Source organism: Phalaenopsis equestris, unplaced genomic scaffold, assembly GCF_001263595.1.
Source record: "Phalaenopsis equestris unplaced genomic scaffold, ASM126359v1 Scaffold000282, whole genome shotgun sequence".
In the NCBI taxonomy this organism is placed as follows: Eukaryota; Viridiplantae; Streptophyta; class Magnoliopsida; order Asparagales; family Orchidaceae; genus Phalaenopsis; species Phalaenopsis equestris.
The window spans coordinates 22,367-40,883 of NW_018164724.1; the positions used below are offsets into that span (position 1 = coordinate 22,367).

An 18,517-nucleotide genomic window follows, 5' to 3' on the forward strand; every position below is an offset into this window, starting at 1 on the left:
CTTTTTGCATCAATTGTTGAACCTTCTGCTCCTCCCAAATTAGGACGAAACTTATCACATATAGAGATATTGCAAGATGTAGATACAATGTCTCATAATGGTTTTGATAATAAAGATGATAAAACCAGATATATTTTGAGTTGATCAAAAGCAACTTGAAATAATGAAAAGTTTTTTGAGTATTTTTAAAATATAGCTAAATATACATATTTTAATTTCTTGAACTAGGATTTAATAAACCTTAGAAATTTAAATTTAATAATTCCAAAAGAATGGTTCGAGGTTATCATACAAGCCCCGAACCACCCTCATGTGTAAACTATTCGAGGATCGTCCTCACTACCAACAAACTAGCGAGATGGGGATTCAAACCTGTGAACTGAGAAGACTTAAGACCTCAAAGGGGTTGCTCTACTAACAGGCAATAGCTGGAGGCACACAGAGAGATCTATATATAATTTTTAATTTATAAGAAACAATAAAATAGCACCATACAATAAGTCTCTCTCACAAACAAATATTTATTCCAAATGATTTATTTTTCATTAATTTAAATGAGGCCACAACATCAATTACAAAACAAATAGGAAATCATCTACACATCAAATTTCACACACACAAACTATTCAACATTTGATTTAAGAAAATCACAATCTAATGCTTTTGAACTAAACCCCATTTGATTTCTTAGATAACTTATGTAAAAATAATAATTATAAAATAAATTAAAATAAAAAAAAAACAAAAAAAAAAACTACTTTGTGTTGCCCAACATAGCAGGGGATGATGATCTAATAGAAGGAGGATATAGAAACTTTTTTGCACCTGTAACCTCTAAGATTTTTCTACTAAGTGCCTTACTGGAATCAACACCTGGTTTGGTGAGATAGAATGCTCTTGAATACAAATCAATTAATTCTGGTGCAAAAAACATGATTGCATGAAAAGGTTTGTACCAACAAGGCCAAGTTACATACTCATCACCCCTGCATGCACTCTCCACAACTACCTCTGCAAATTTGTCTGTGTAACCAACTGGGAATAGCCCAACCTGAAGCTGCGCAGTTGATGATCACCATAAGTAATGATATTTACATGCATACACACATTATTAATATGTGTTTTTGCATATCTAATGCATAAGTTTGATATTTACATTTATAATACTTTGGTGATAGAAATCTATGCATGAAAGATGTATTTCACTTCTGACCGTTAGTTGTGATGTAAAAGATTGGTGATGTCGAAGTTTAGGTGTTGGATATGCCTTTTTAAGCTTAATTTGAGATTGATTAGGGTAAGAGAATCAGTTTGATCTTGATAAATATATCTAACTACAAGTTTGCTTATTAGTCTGCCGATTGATACCAATCGGAGCGAAAAATTAATTTAATTTTTTGGTGCATCATCAATCCTTTTGTTATTTATTTAGTTAGTTTGTTTTATTTAAACACATTAAGGGTCTGTTTGGGACAACAGTAGTTGTTTGAGAAACAACTATGAAGCTGTCGCAGAAGAAACTGTTGTTCAAAAAGCTACGGTGACTATTACAAATTTCTTTTTTTTTAAAAAGTAGTAGCTTTCTAACAGTCATCACACTTAGACAAATCAAGTTGCAAAATACAGTCTTCCACTGCAGTTTTTTAAAAATGCATGCAAAATACAATTTTACCAAAACTGCCACGACACCGCTGTCCCAAACACACCCTTACATACAAGCATCCCAATCCGAGTGTATTTATATATCTAACACCCTAACTTTATTTTTTACATTTATACCACCCAAATATTTCATATCACATAAAAAGTACTAATATTTTAACTTTTAAAAAGTTAAATACACATTTTAATGCATAGGTAAGGTGGCATGTATGTAAAAATTAAATGCTAGTTACTAGATATGTAAATACATAGGAATTGAGTGATATTTATGTAAATTTTCCTCTTTTTTTTTTAATGTCTAATGTCCAAGCATAAATGCCACACACATATGTGAATGCCAAGAACTCTTGGATGAGAATAAAGCCCTCAACCAAATAGCTTGGAGACATAATGGCATGATTTTTTATCTTCAAACTAAACTCAAAATTTAAACTAAGTAAATGATTCTAAATTGAGAAATATAGTTATAATTTACTTACATCTCTAATCTCCTCGCTGACTTCAATTTCACCTCCTTTTTGAAGAAATTTTCCCTTTGTAAGCTCAGAAGCCACATATCCTGGTGTCAGTATAGTGATCCGAATGTCTGATCCAAATTCTGCTCTTAGTGTTTCGTAGAATCTTATTAATGCAGCCTTGCTTGCCTGTGAAATTGAATTATTAAACATTTAATCATCAAATTAAAGATTTAACTATAGGGTAAGGAGAAGGAGAAGAATGATGGACCGTTTGGGGGAAAATCATTACGTGAGGATGACTGCAAGACTAGATAGCAGCCCAAGCGGCCAGACCGCCGTGCATCCCACGGCGGTCTATCCAGACCGTCCTCCAGACATGCGGACTCCAAACGCAATGATTTCTTGTGTTTTGGGCAGCTACAAATTTTTAAGAAACAATACATACATACCCCTCTATTCCTATGTATTTGCATATCTAACACCTGAACATCAATTTTTACATACATACATTTTGATGTGATGTGAAACATTTGTGTGGTATAAATGTAAAAAAGTACAGTTCAGGTGCTAGATATGTAAATACATAGGAATTGGGTGGGTATGTATATAAATGCCCCCCTTTTTAATGGTGATTGTGAAGCTATTAAAGGCAGAATAACTTCTTTGAATATGGTTGATAAATAAAATTCTTTAAAAAGTAGTATGACCCATTTACTATAATTGTCACCCTTAGCAGAACAAGTTATAAAAAGCAGCTTCATATTTCTAAAAGACAAAATAGTAAGAAAATTAACCCAAACAGGAGCAAATATTATTCGCGGCGGCGACCGCACGTCCGGACAAAAGTTCGGATGGGAATTCGTGCAATACACGGCTGCGTCGCCTCATCTAGACCATCGTCCGGAAGTGCGGTCCGCCCCGCACATAATATTTTCTCCCCAAACAGATCCGAATAATAAAAAAAGAAGCTAAGGTTTTCTTTTTCCCCCTTACATTATAAAAGCTCATTCTTGCAGTAGGGACACGACCAGCTACCGAGGCTGTGACGATAATATTGCCTCGGCTATTCTTCAAGTGTGGAACAGCGTAATAAGTTGTGTATACTGCACCCCAGAAATTTACATCCTGTGAAAACTCAAATAGTTAAATTTGCAAAAAAATTAGAGCTTAAGAAAAACAATTAAAAGATTTTTATGATCTTCTAATTTAACTGACAGTTTGAAAAAAAAAATTAGAAAAATTTACATATATACCACATAATTGTTATGTATTTATATATCTAACATCCAAAATTTGATATTTACACTTACCATACCTTAGTGTCATAAATCTATGCATGGAAAAACATATTTAACTTTTACCAAAAGCAGTATCCAAACCAAACAAACTTTTACACTGTGTGCTTACCATAACTTGGTTGAAAGCAGATATATTAGTGATCTCTTCAAAGAGAGAACTGGAAAGAAGCCCAGCATTAACAACAAGATGATTCACTGCAATACAAAATAGGAGTATTGAGTAGTAATTAATTAATTAAGGGACATTTATATAAATACCACTCAATTCTTATGTATTTACATGTGTAATGCCTAAACATTGTTTTTTTTTTATATTTCTACCACCCAAATCTTTTATATCACATCAAAAAACCCACTATTATAACTTTTAAAAAATGAAGTGCACCTTTTCATGCATAGCTAAGGTGACATATAAGTAAAACTTTAAGTAAGTGTTGGATATGTAAATAGATAGGAGTTGAGTGATATGTATGTAAATCTTCTAGTAATTAATAAAGCCAATAAAAATTTACATAGATATCACACAATTCTTATGTATTTTCATATATATATATATATATATATATGACCCTAATTTTGATATTCATATTTATAACAATTCGATGTCATAAACTTATGCATGAAAAGGTGTATCCCATTCTTAAAAAGCTAGTAATAGTGGTATTTTTTATTTGATGTTAAAGATTTGATTGTTAGATATGTAAATATAAAATTTTAGGTGTTAGATATGTAAATATATAAGAAATGCGATCACTGAATAGGAGGCATTTACATACATACCACCAAATTCCTACGTATTTACATATCTAACTAAACTTTATTTTTTTGACTTTCATATCACTTCAAAAATACCACTATTTTAACTTTTAAAAAGTGAAATACACATTTTCAAGCATAGGTATGGTGGTATGTATGCAAAAAATTGAATTTTAGATGTTAGATATGTAAATACATAGGAATTGAGTGGTATGTATGTAAATCTTCCAGGAAAAAATTTTACATTGGGCGAAGTGAGCGATGGCTTCATCAATGACCCTCTTGCATTCTGACTGTCTGGAGATGTCTGCTTTGATCGCTAACACATCTGGGGAGCCTTTCTCCATTGCAGCCTTAGCAACATTTCTTAGAGCTTGCTCCCTTCTGGCTACGAGAACCAGAAAGGCTCCTCTACTTGCGTATTGGTAAGCCAGTTCCTGTGATAAAAAATCTGGGCATTTACATACATGCCACATAATTTTCATGTATTTACATATCTAACACATAAACAGTCATATTTATACGTATGCCACTCAAATTCTTAACATCACATCAAAAATAACACCATCACAGACATTTTAAAAGCGAAATACACATTTTCATGCATAAGTTTATGGCACGAAAGCGTTATAAGGGTAAATATCAAACTTTGGGTGATATGTTTGTAAACTTCTCAAATATTTATAAGAATATTACAAATGGGTTGAGAATTAAATATTCGTACGGAGCATTTTGTACGGTTTAAATGTGAAGAAAGTAATGTTAGATGTCATGAATTTAATCTAATAGTAATATAAATTTTGCGAACTTAGAGATTTCCAATTTTAATTCACATGTAACATAACCTCTTAGGAATACCAAATTACATGATACCACATAATTCTTATAAATTTACATACTGAACGCCGAAACTTCCATATGTATATAAGACTCAAATATTCAATATCACATTAAAAATATCACTATCATGAACTTTTTAAAAAGGAATCATGTAGCCGACCACATTTAGTGGGATAAAGGTTTTGTTGCTGTTGTTGTATCATGAACTTTTTAAAAGTGAAATACACCTTTTCATGCATGGGTTTCTAGCACCTAAATGTTATAAATGTAAACATTAAACTTTATGTCTTAGATATGTAAATGCATAAGAATTGTGTGGCATGCATCTAAACTTTTCAAACAAAAAGAAATCATCAATGCAAAAGTCTTCACTCATACTATTAACCTATAATGACTAATTAACCCATCATAATCCATCCATTACATTTATTGCCCGATACAAACTCAGAAATACCAAATTATATAAAATTCATGTATGGGTTTTAGGATTTATAAATTTGTTGCTTTTCATTTAAAAATCCATGATTTTATAGAGGGAAGCCTAATTAAAATTTTGGTAAAAAATAAATAAAATCATTTACATTTCTATATTTGTTGGTTAATAAGATTGGCATTTATTCTTTCAATTATGATTACTTATTTGTTACCTAACATGTTTTCAGAGGTGTAACTAAGCTAAGCCAACTAGCGAGTGAGCTCGAGCTTTGCTCGATAAATAGCTCGTCTAACCATCTTGAAAAGCCAACAAATCAAATCTAAATCAGCCACGACTCTCCTTGTGAAGTTTATGATATTTGAATCAATCCTAATTCAAGTTAATTGAACGGCTCATACGGGAAAATTTTAATATGGATTAAATTAGATAATAAATTTAATGATTTAATTACACCATTTAAATCAATCCATAAATGTTAAATCTTTTACTTTATCTATCCGAATTTCTCCCATTCACTTTTCTTCAAACTCAGCAAATTCAAATTACAATCATAATGGGAGCTTGAATTAACTCATTTACAAACAAAATATGATAAATATCTTTCATAATTTCATTGGCTTGTGGGGACGGTGTATAGATAAACACCAAATGCTTCCAAGCTTACTAGGTGAAACAATAAATGATTGAAGGTGCATGTGATACAATTAATGACGAAGAATAAGTGATAATGGCCCATGCTATTATTTATACCTTTAAATAATTTATTAAGTTCAGGTAGGACATAAAATACTGCATAAATTTGGCATTTCTTTAAATGCTAAGCAATTTAATTAAAATTTATAATCAAAGCTTTGGTATTAAGATTTTGTTTATATTAAATTTATATTTTTGACACTCACCTTTCTAAAAGAAAATTAAAAAAAATGCGGCTTTGCATTTAAATGTTATGCAAAAATATTACAAAAATTATAGCAATTTTCATTTAGCAAAATAAGGAATTTAAGGCTCCTCAAATTCGAGTCAGTTGAGGCAGCTGTAGCTTATTAATATGCTGCTAAAAAATAATCTGTTGTTCAAAAAACTGCAGTGGCTATTATAATTTTTAATTTTTCTTTTTTAAAAAGTCAAACCACAGCTAGAAAGCTGTCACCGCTAGTCAGGAATGATGTAAAAACACTGATTTCAATGATTTTTTCTTTTTTGAAAAGTCAAACCGCAGCTAAAAAGTTGTCACCGCACCTAGTCAGGAATGATGTAAAAACACTGATTTCAATGGTTTGAAAATGCAGCTTTTTGAAAAAACTGTCAAAACGCAGTTTACCCAAATGGTCTTGTGTGCATTTTCAAAACGCATCACACCAAGTAAGCTGCCCAAAACGGGGCCTTAATATTCAAGAGGGAGTTTGAGTATATTATTTATCAGAAAACCGTGTTGGAAAAAAATGAACTGAATTATTAGCGAGTGTTGCTCATAAATAGTTGGGCATAGAATAATAATATATAGGAAGATTTACATACATACCGCTCAATTCCTATGTATTTACATATCAAACACCTCATCTTCATTTCTACATACATATGCCACTTTGCCTATGCATGAAAAAGAGTACTCACTTCATTAAATATCAAAAAAGAGATTTTTTTTAAGTGATAAGAAGGATTTGGAGGGTAAACATGCAAAAAGTGAAGTTCGGTGTTAGATAAGTAAAAGCTTATGAATTGGGTAAATTCATGTTCAAAATAAAGCAAAAACTTGCAGAGATGGCTTTCATATGATCACAACTCTAAATTTAGTAATTATTACTATACAAAAGATGCAAGAAATTAATAATCTTCACATGCTGACACATCAGGATAATAAATTTGAATAAGATGAACTTTAACTTAATCAAATTTATTCTTAAAACAAATAAAATACAAGTTTTCATTGATTAATCATATATTACATTCATTCCAAATCAAACTATAAAATTTCAAAGCACAATTCAAATCTATAATGTCAATTCTCATCAAATTCTCTATGATTTAATAGTTCATTTTTCTTCGATATTATTTGATCATATTTAATTGTGTATGCTACTTTTCCCTTTCTATATATAATAAGTCTTACTTTATATGATAGTTTTTGACAAAGTTTCATGCATCCTATCCAAACATATTTTTAATTTACATATCTAACCTCAAAATCTGCCTTAAATAAACAACCGCCCCCCACTAATAAATTAATCAACAAACAAAAGAGACGGGTCAAAGAATTCAACTGCTTTCAAATCAATCCTAATCAAGATTTAATTCTTGCTCAAATCCATTCCCCTTTTCTCCCAAACCTAATCCCCACTCCGACCAATCCAACAAGTCCATCAAATGCTGCTCTGCTCATAACAGTAATTAAAGAACGGGAGAACTTGTGAGAAAACTACTAACCTCACCAATGCCGGAAGAAGCTCCGGTTATCAGAACCACCTTTCCTCCGACATCTTCTTTGCAAAAGGGGGTAACGAAGACAAATGCTATCAGTCTCCAAATCCACGAGATCGAAGATAGATTAGAAGCAGCACAGCGACCAAAACATGCATGATCGCACTCAGGAAGCCATTGAACACATCCATAGCTGGCTCCAAGAGAGAGAGAGAGAGAATCTGAAGTGCGGGAGCCCGGGGAAAAGAGGAAGGCGGAGTAGGGTTTTTAAAGGGCAATTTTTGAAGGGAAGGAATGAATTTTTGAGGGGAGGGGATGCCGTCACCACCGGTGACTGAAACAAGTGTGACCGCAACAGAGGACTTTGAGAGCCAGGTAAAGTGACCGCATAATAACAAAGGATGCGGTTAGTGTACAATAAAGTGGGAAGGGGAATGGCCAACGGCCAACCATCCAATTCCCCAACCGCCCGATTATTTTTTGTTTTAAGGAATTATGAGTTTGTTCCTTACAATAGGTTTTATAGGGAAAGTTTGATTGGGGAAGAAGGTATTGGACAAGGAAGGCTTAGAATGTTGTGTGGGAGTAGTAATTGGGTCAAAGAATCCGATTAATATTTAAAAATATTGTATTTTTTTTATTTTTTATTTATTTATTTTATTTTATTTTGAGGTGAGTATGATAAATGAATAATCAATATGTCCTTGTCTCATTAAGTTAGGTCGGCTACATGAATTTTGTTTTCTTCATTGAGTTTGATTGAGTGTCATATTTTCATTTAATTCTAATAAATTAAGGTCAACTTTTATACAAAATAAGTCTGAGAATTATAAAATTCATTCTCATCAATGTAAATATAAGAATTATGAGATTCATTATGATCAAAATGTTCATATACAGAGTAGTGTATATGCACGAGTGGATGTGTGTATATACATATACAGATACATAGATATATATGTCTGTATGTATGTATGTATGTATCTATGTATTTACCTACATAGATATATATATATATATAGTCGAGGTAAATTCACAGCCCTACGTCCAACTAAAATCGGCGTGTGAATCATCTTCGAGGTAAAAAATTTTTATCATAAAGTTCCAATTTTGAGTCGAGTTAGGGTTGGTTTCGAAATATCTCAATAGACAAAGTTTTGATTTCGAGTTGAGTCGTTTTGAAATTGTATCAAGCTCGATCTGGCTCGAAGTCAATCCCAGTTAGCTCAAATTGAGATATTTGGATCCGTTTCAGCTTGGAATCAGCTAGATCCAACTCAAAATTTAAACTAACTAGCTCAAATTGTGTTATTTGAATTTGTTCTAACCTGAAATAGGCTCAAAATTGGCTCGTGACTCATTATGTTAAAAATGAAATACACATTTCCATGTATAGGTTTGTAACATGTGCTCTTATAAGTGTAAATATCAAACTTTATGTGTTATATCTATAAATACATAAGAATTGTGGGGCTTTTAAGGCATGAAGTCAAATTCCATAACTCTAATTCCTAGAGAGAGAAAGAGAGAGAGAGAGAGAGAGAGAGAGAGAGAGAGAGAATTTGAAACACGTCTCTGAAGCTGCCTAGTAAATACATGCAGAAGAAAAGCATGTTGCAAAGCTAGCCGTTAGATTTCAAAAATAGAAACTCCTTTTAATGAAGTCTGAGCTGAACACTTTTCTCCTTGCGCATGAGAACTTCATTGATTTATATACAAATGGAATAAAGCTAGGAAGCGCATTCATGGCACTACACATGTTTTTTAGCCAATATGGGAAGATTAAGGGTCTGCTTGAGGCAGCTGCAGCTTATTGGATAATCTGTTGATAAGCTTATTAAAAATATTCTGCTAATAAGCTAGGTGCGGTGACTATTACAAATTTTTATTTTTTTAGAAAAGCTAGACCGTTGCCAATAAGTTGTCACCGTACCTAGATAGGTCGATGTTTTCTGCGTTTTGAAAATGCATAAGCTGCCAAAACGTAATTTACCCAAAAAAGTCAGGCGTGTTTTCAAAACACCACCGCACCAAATAAGTTGCCCCAAACGGGCCCTAAGAGGCGAGCATTTTGTCGGTTAGGATGACCCGGTTTCCAAATCGGCCAAACTGATTGTAATCGAAATCCAAAAAAGCCTAACCGATTGAAATTTCGATGAATTCAAACCAATCGAATAAAATTTTAATTGGGTTTGAACGATTATGTTATGAGCTAACTGAAATTTAATTGTTGGTAGGAGTTTGATTATGAACAAACATCAATTGTCATACTACTTCTTAGCTTACCCACTTGATGAAAGCTTTGTTTCGTTCCCGGTTAGATGAATGGATTCAGTCAGCCTCACTCCGAGGGCCGTTTCAAGCTAGCTTTCGCTCTTTCTCTCGACTTTCAATAGCTTTCGCATATGCTTTCAGTTTAGAAAAGCTAGACCGTTGCCAATAAGTTGTCATCGTACCGAGATAGGTCGTTGTTTTCTGCATTTTGAAAATGCATAAGCTGTCAAAACGTAATTTACCCAAAAAAGTAAGGCGTGTTTTCAAAACACCACAGCACCAAATAAGTTGCCCCAAACGGGCCCTAAGAGGCGAGCATTTTGTCGGTTAGGATGACCCGGTTTCCAAATCGGCCAAACTGATTGTAATCGAAATCCAAAAAATCTAACCGATTGAAATTTTGGTGAATTCGAACCAATCGAATAAAATTTTAATTGGGTTTGAACGGTTATGTTATGAGCTAACTGAAATTTAATTGTTGTTAGGAGTTTGATTATGAACAAAGATCAATTGACATACTACTTCTTAGCTTACCCACTTGATGAAAGCTTCGTTTCATTCCCGATTAGATGAATGGATTCAGTCAGCCTCACTCCGAGGGCCGTTTCAAGCTAGCTTTCGCTCTTTCTCTCGACTTTCAATAGCTTTCGCATATGCTTTCAAAGGCTACCTAATATCATAACATGTGTAAATTGTCAATTGAATTTCATGAATCCTTTATTTAAGTTTGATTTTTTGATTTTTTTTTAAATTTGGTTATAAGAAAATTAAAATTAAACTATTGCATTAAGACTACACCATTACTCAACTAGTCATGCACATGAAAGTCACCTTAGTCATGCGGTGTGCATGTGTTTATAACAACTTCACTCAATCTTCCAAAAAAAATAATAATAATCACACACTTGGTTTCGTCTTGGTTTCTAAATTACTATAAGGTTATCATTAAATTTATGTTCGATGTAGCTCCTATAAGAAGGACTATGAATTTAGCTGAAAGATCGTTAATGGCTCGAAAATTGATTCGAATTTTTGCTCGGATCAAAATAAATGAGCAGAGCTAAGAGCCAAAATTTTGAATCGAATTTTCTTCGAGCCTATTTTGAGTCGACCTCAGCTCAGCTCCGAATTGAATCGTTAACAACCCTAGTGATGTTGAGACAGTGAATTTAGCTTGAAATCGTTGATCGCTCGAAAATTGATTTGAATTTTCGCTCGGATCAAGATCAGATCGAAATAAATTAGCCGAGCTATGTGACCATCATGATCATTAAATAAAAAAATAAATCTAATATTAAAAAAAAAATTGCTCTCAAATCACCTTTAAAAGGTTTAAAACTAGTTGTCATGGAGCAACCTTTTGTCAAAATTTGTATAAATTTGAATATGACATACCAACCAATTGCAATGTAGGAAGCTTGTTAATTACCCTAATTAGCAGCTTCTTAATTACGTCTTGGTTTCTAAATTACTGTAATGTTATCATTAAATTTATGTTCGTTGTAGCTCCTGTAAGTAGGGCTATGAATTTAGCTCAAAGATTGTTAATGGCTCGAAAATTGACTTTGTAAAGGAGCATATGGTTGCTTTCATGTGCATGACAAGTTAGAGTATGATGTTGGTCCTCTAGGTTTAGAACTAGCTGTTTTGATTTAATATTTTTTTAATTTTCATCATTAATTTTTAGTAATATATTGTTAAAATGCACGTTAGCATTTTAAATTATGTACGATGTGGTGAAATTCTGCTAATTTTTTTCCAATAAATTTTTATCCCACGTCGTAATTATGCACGTAAACTTCTTATTTTTTTTTAAATTATTTATGTTATGTTATGTATAAGTGATGTTCGTAATACATTTGAATTATTAACGATGCATCGAAATGTTGCCCGAAACTATTATAAATTATTTATGTTGTGTCGAATTGTTGCTCGTGTTGTCAGGACCTTGTCATGCACAACATCATTAGCAAGGTATGAACAATTTAGTTTTATATGAAATTAATTTGAAGTGTAATGTTGTTTAGTTATGTTTATTTTTATCGTGCAATACTTCTTGTTAAGAGAACACGATAGAATTATCCTTAAGCCAAGGTTATATGTACATAATTTTTAGTAATATATTGTTATAATGCACGTTAGCATTTTAAATTATGTACGATGCGGTGAAATTCTGCTAATTTTTTTCCAACAAATTTTTATCCCACTTCGTAATTATGCACGTAAACTTCTTATTTTTTCTAAATTATTTATGTTATTTTATGTATAAGTGATGTTCGTAATATATTTGAATTATTAACGATGCATCGAAATGTTGCCCGAAACTATTATAAATTATTTATGCTGTGTCGAATTGTTGCTCGTGTTGTCAGGACCTTGTCATGCACAACATCATTAGCAAGGTATGAACAATTTAGTTTTATATGAAATTAATTTGAAGTGTAATGTTGTTTAGTTATGTTTATTTTTATCGTGCAATACTTCTTGTTAAGAGAACACGATAGAATTATCCTTAAGCCAAGGTTATATGTACATGAAAAATAGTACTTTTGAAGCTATAAAGAACTTCGTCGAAAAAGCCTAAGGAAAGCTTGGGACGTAAGCGGTATTTGTATCCCCATCATGGCTCATACGTGTAGTCGTCCAATAATGTCAACTGGACATCGAAACTGCACTTCGAAGTTCATATGTCACTACGTCTGTTAAGTTTGAAGGCAAACACTTGGCCTAAAGCCCAAAGAAATTGTTGCTCGAATGAAGGCCAAATTTAATGTCCGTGTTAGTTACATCAAATCATGTGATACACGTAAAAAAACAGTAAAATCAATATGTGGTAGTTTTGAGGAGTCATATTGCTCCTTATTTTTACAAATGAAAGCAATACAAAGTGCAATACCATGCACTATGTATAAAATTGAAGTTAAAAATAATACTCATTTCTATAGTATCTTCTAGGCATTTGGTCCCCTTATATGACGGGATGTTTCTTCTAGGAAAGTATAGAGGGATTCTACTGGCTATAGTAGAAATTAACGAAAATATTGGATTTTTTCCGGTTGCATTTATTTTTGTCGAGTTCAAGAATACTGAGTTTTGTATATGATTTCTACAACAACTCTATGCTTTGCTGGAAGTTATATGAACTCGTCGAGATCTATGTATTATTCGTGGCTGCTGAGAGATTTTCCCATAAGCTACACATCGACACTGCTAGCATCTTCTACGAGAAAACTTTAAGAAAGCATTAAGATGTCTTGCAATAGAGAATGTCGATAGTGTCTGTGATAAAATGTATTGGGCAGGTAATATTGATGAACTCAAAACCTTTTGTAGGCACATGAACGATATTAAACAAATTAAGAAGGAGTCCTAAGATTGTTTGATTGAGAAAGATATCACGAAACGGGCTTTAACACATAATGGCGGAGCCCGATTTGGCACAATGACAACAAACGCATCTGAATGTTGTATCTTCTAGGCATTTGGCCCCCTTATATATTGGTCGAGATTTTGCCAGCTCGCGCTTAGTATGGACGGGATGTTTCTTCTAGGAAAGTATAGAGGGATTCTACTGGCTATAGTAGAAATTAACGAAAATATTGGATTTTTTCCGGTTGCATTTATTTTTGTCGAGTTCAAGAATACTGAGTTTTGTATATGATTTCTACAACAACTCTATGCTTTGCTGGAAGTTATATGAACTCGTCGAGATCTATGTATTATTCGTGGCTGCTGAGAGATTTTCCCATAAGCTACACATCGACACTGCTAGCATCTTCTACGAGAAAACTTTAAGAAAGCATTAAGATGTCTTGCAATAGAGAATGTCGATAGTGTCTGTGATAAAATGTATTGGGCAGGTAATATTGATGAACTCAAAACCTTTTGTAGGCACATGAACGATATTAAACAAATTAAGAAGGAGTCCTAAGATTGTTTGATTGAGAAAGATATCACGAAACGGACTTTAACACATGATGGTGGAGCTCGATTTGGCACAATGACAACAAACGCATCTGAATGTTTTAACGGGTCATATGTGTTGTTTAAAAAAAAATATTCAGTGCTCCAATTACTAAATTCATTCATTAAGGTGGTCCTATTGATAATTTGGCCCGATGTTTTTACCTATAACACTAAATTTTTTTTTTTAATTTCAACCACTAAAATCTTCTATATCACATTAAAAAATCCACTATCATAACCTTTACAATATGATACAAATATTTTCATGCGTACGTAAAGTGACATAAATGTAAAAATAGAATTTTAGGTTTTAAATATGCAAATACAGAAGAATTGAATGGTATGTAAGAATTGAATGATATAAGTGCAAATCTTCCCTCTTTTTTATTTGAGGTTCCCTTGTAAGGTTACCTTTTTTTAGGCTTGCTGACTGACCAGAAAACATCAAAAAATAATGAACTCAGAACCTTTTATAGGCACATGAACGATAATGAACAAATTAAGGAGTCCTAAGGTTGTTTGATTGAGAAAGATATCACGAAACGGACTTTAACACATGATGGTGGAGCTCGATTTGGCACAATGACAACAAACGCATCTGAATGTTTCAACGGGGCTCTGAGACGTGCATGAGGACTCCCAATTCAAGGCCTCATATTTGTTGTTAAAAAAAATATATTCAGTGCTCCAATTACTAATTTCATTCATTAAGGTGGTCCTATTGATAATTTGGCCCAATGTTTTTACCTATAGCACTAAATTCTTTTTTTTTTTTAATTTCAACCACTAAAATCTTCCATATCACATTAAAAAATCCACTATCATAACCTTTACAATATGATACAAATATTTTCATGCGTACGTAAAGTGACATAAATGTAAAAATAGAATTTTAGGTTTTAAATATGCAAATACAGAAGAATTGAATGGTATGAGTGCAAATCTTCCCTTTTTTTTATTTGAGGTTCCCTTCTAAGGTTACCTTTTCTTAGGCTTGCTGACTGACCAGAAAACATCAAAAAATTCATGAAAAGAGAATCTACAATAATTGTGTTAGTTAAAATTCAATGAATGATGAGTAATTAATATACTTTAGTCAATGATGATGTCAATGATGATAACATTCCCTAAATTTTATTGATTTATAAGTTTCTTTCAACACTATCACTTGCAAGATAACTCATTGCATTCACATAATCATCTAATCAAATGAACATTATAATAGTCATCTAACAAATATATAAAAGGAAACACAAAATATCGCATCATCATAATTTTATTAGTTTCACCTAATATGTTCTGATGTCATCTCATATGTTAGCAGTGCAAATAGAAGCAAAAAGTTTTTGAAGACTAGGAATAAGTGAAAAGTGAAAGAGACGCTTGTTTGAAGCTTTCTTCTGCATATTAATTTTTTTTTTTTGACATTTGAATCTATGATCCTCACAAAATCTTCACAGAGTCTTTATTTCATCGGCCTTATAAAATAACATGCATTATTTGGAAGAATTGAATGGTATGAGTGCAAATCTTCCCTTTTTTTTATTTGAGGTTCCCTTCTAAGGTTACCTTTTCTTAGGCTTGCTGACTGACCAGAAAACATCAAAAAATTCATGAAAAGAGAATCTACAATAATTGTGTTAGTTAAAATTCAATGAATGATGAGTAATTAATATACTTTAGTCAATGATGATGTCAATGATGATAACATTCCCTAAATTTTATTGATTTATAAGTTTCTTTCAACACTATCACTTGCAAGATAACTCATTGCATTCACATAATCATCTAATCAAATGAACATTATAATAGTCATCTAATAAATATATAAAAGGAAACACAAAATATCGCATCATCATAATTTTATTAGTTTCACCTAATATGTTCTGATGTCATCTCATATGTTAGCAGTGCAAATAGAAGCAAAAAGTTTTTGAAGACTAGGAATAAGTGAAAAGTGAAAGAGACGCTTGTTTGAAGCTTTCTTCTGCATATTAATTTTTTTTTTTTGACATTTGAATCTATGATCCTCACAAAATCTTCACAGAGTCTTTATTTCATCGGCCTTATAAAATAACATGCATTATTTGACACAAAAATCTATCTTCTCTGATTTCAAGCTTAACTTAGAGGCTAGTTTTGTCATTTTGTATCAGTCGTGTGACAATAAATTTTTATGGGGATTTGTCTTGCAACCTGATTAAAACATTCTCGAACTTGTTAAACTATGTTTTAATTGTCAATATTCTAAGAGCCACATTTAACTCAGAATGTGATGTGCAACGTTTTGGCAGTGTTCATTATCATGTATTCAATTATTCATAAATTATATAAGTTTCGTTGTTTGGAGGCTCTTCCTCCACTTGCTCGAATAATGAGGTCTTGTTTCATTGAATACAATTTCTACAAATCTCCTTGAATAAAATAGTTCATTGAAGAAGCAAAAATAATTGAATTATCAACTTCAGTGTAAATGATTGGTTCAACATCGTCATGTTAAGTCTAAAGTCAATAATCTGGTTGAAATCTCCGACGGTACATATCATACCTGACATCATCATGCATTAAGTATGTTTGATTTCAGTGTTTCGAATATGAGCATCAAAAGAGGAATAAGTGAAAAGTGAAAGAGACGCCTGTTTGAAACTTTCTTCTGCATATTACTTTTTTTTTATTTTGACATTTGAATCTATGATCCTCACAAATCTTAATTTCATCGGCCTTATAAAATAACATGCATTATTTGACACAAAAGTCTATCTTCTTTGATTTCAAGCTTAACTTAGAGGCTAGGTTTGGCATTTTTTATTATGAGCCGTGTGACAATAAATTTCTATGGGAATTTGTCTTTTTTTCGTAACTTTCCAACCTGGTTAAAACATTCTCGAACTTGTTAAACTGTGTGTAAGTTGTCAATATTCTAAGAGTCACATTTAACTCTGAATGTGATGTGCAACGTTTTGGCAATGTTCATTATCATGTATTCAATAATTCATAAATTATATAAGTTTCGTTGTTTGGAGGCTCTTCCTCCACTTGCTCGAATAATGAGGTCTTGTTTCATTGAATTCAATTTCTACAAATCTCCTTGAATAAAATAGTTCATTGAAGAAGCAAAAATAATTGAATTATCAACTTCAGTGTAAATGATTGGTTCAACATCGTCCAGTGTTTGATTTCAGTGTTTCGAATATGAGCATCAAAACATACCCTCAAATAGGCATGTCAGAAGCTGAGATGTCACTTGCACGAAGGACTCAACATCATTCAAGAACTAATTCAACACACACCCTCGATTCATCCTCGATTGAATGTTTGAACATTAAATGTTCACTTCTTTTGATTCAATGCACGGTATAGTTTTCACAATCTTAGTTGAGTCACATAGAAAACAAGAGAAGACATTCAGGGTACGAATAATGCATGTATTTCTTTGTGCGTAAAAGATAAGTGTGTGCTCAGCTATGTATTTGCAGAGTTCTTCTACGAGAAAAATCATAGCACACACGAAAAATATAGCTATATACGCAGGCAATTCGCATCTCATTCGCAGTGTGTATTATCCGCACCTAATAATTAATAAAAATTTAAACAATAATGAATAAAATACAAAGATGAAAAGCTGATCTCAGCAAATAAAAAATGTAAGTAGAGATGATGCCATCAATGTGCTTCAAATTACTTGCAAAATAAGCATTGATTCTATATTGATTCTTCAACGACATTCTATGTTACATAACAATGCACAAGTAAGCTAAGCAAGTGGCTTAGAGGAATCATAAACATATTATTGGGACATTTACATACATACCACCCAATTCCTATGTCTTTACATATCCAACACCTAAATTTTACATGTTACATTTATACCACTCCAATCACTCATATCTAGGGCTGTCAATTTGGCTCGTTGTTCGTGAACAGCTCGTGTTCGGCTCGTTAAGTAGCTCGTGTTCGGCTTGTTCGTTAAGCCTAACGAACCGAACACGAACAAATTTGTAAGCTCGAACTGTAAACGAGCCGAACACGAACAACAGTTTGTTCGCTCGTGTTCGGCTCGAAATGGCTCGAAAAAAAAAATTATATAACTTTTTATATAACAATATATTACATATATTATTTATATAATAATATATTATATATATTTATGTCTAAGTTTAAACCATAATACCTCATGTGGCAATGTGGTTAGTGTCTTCTTTTGTATAGATTTGATCCAGGTTCGAATCCCACACTTCACATATACTTTTCTCAATTTTAGTTTAACGAGCCAATTTCGAGCTGAACACGAGCCGAACACCAACACGAATATTTAAATCGAGCCGAACACGAACACACTATTCACGAGCCTATTTCGAACACGAGCCGATTTCGAACAAGAGCCGATTTCGAACACGAGCTATTTCGAA

The 18,517-nt window shown here is 32.4% G+C and overlaps 1 protein-coding gene across 1 annotated transcript; it reads right to left on the reverse strand.

The window, feature by feature from the left end:
- Positions 1–355: 355 nt before the first annotated feature.
- On the reverse strand, positions 356–8,093 carry LOC110024953 (11-beta-hydroxysteroid dehydrogenase 1B-like). Its single transcript, XM_020725156.1, is given in 7 exon segments — positions 356–1,057; positions 2,142–2,306; positions 3,114–3,245; positions 3,528–3,613; positions 4,419–4,611; positions 7,875–7,978; positions 7,981–8,093. Coding segments are annotated over 7 exon segments (1,062 nt in total). The 5' UTR covers positions 8,060–8,093; the 3' UTR covers positions 356–754.
- Between the last annotated feature and the right edge of the window lie 10,424 nt (positions 8,094–18,517).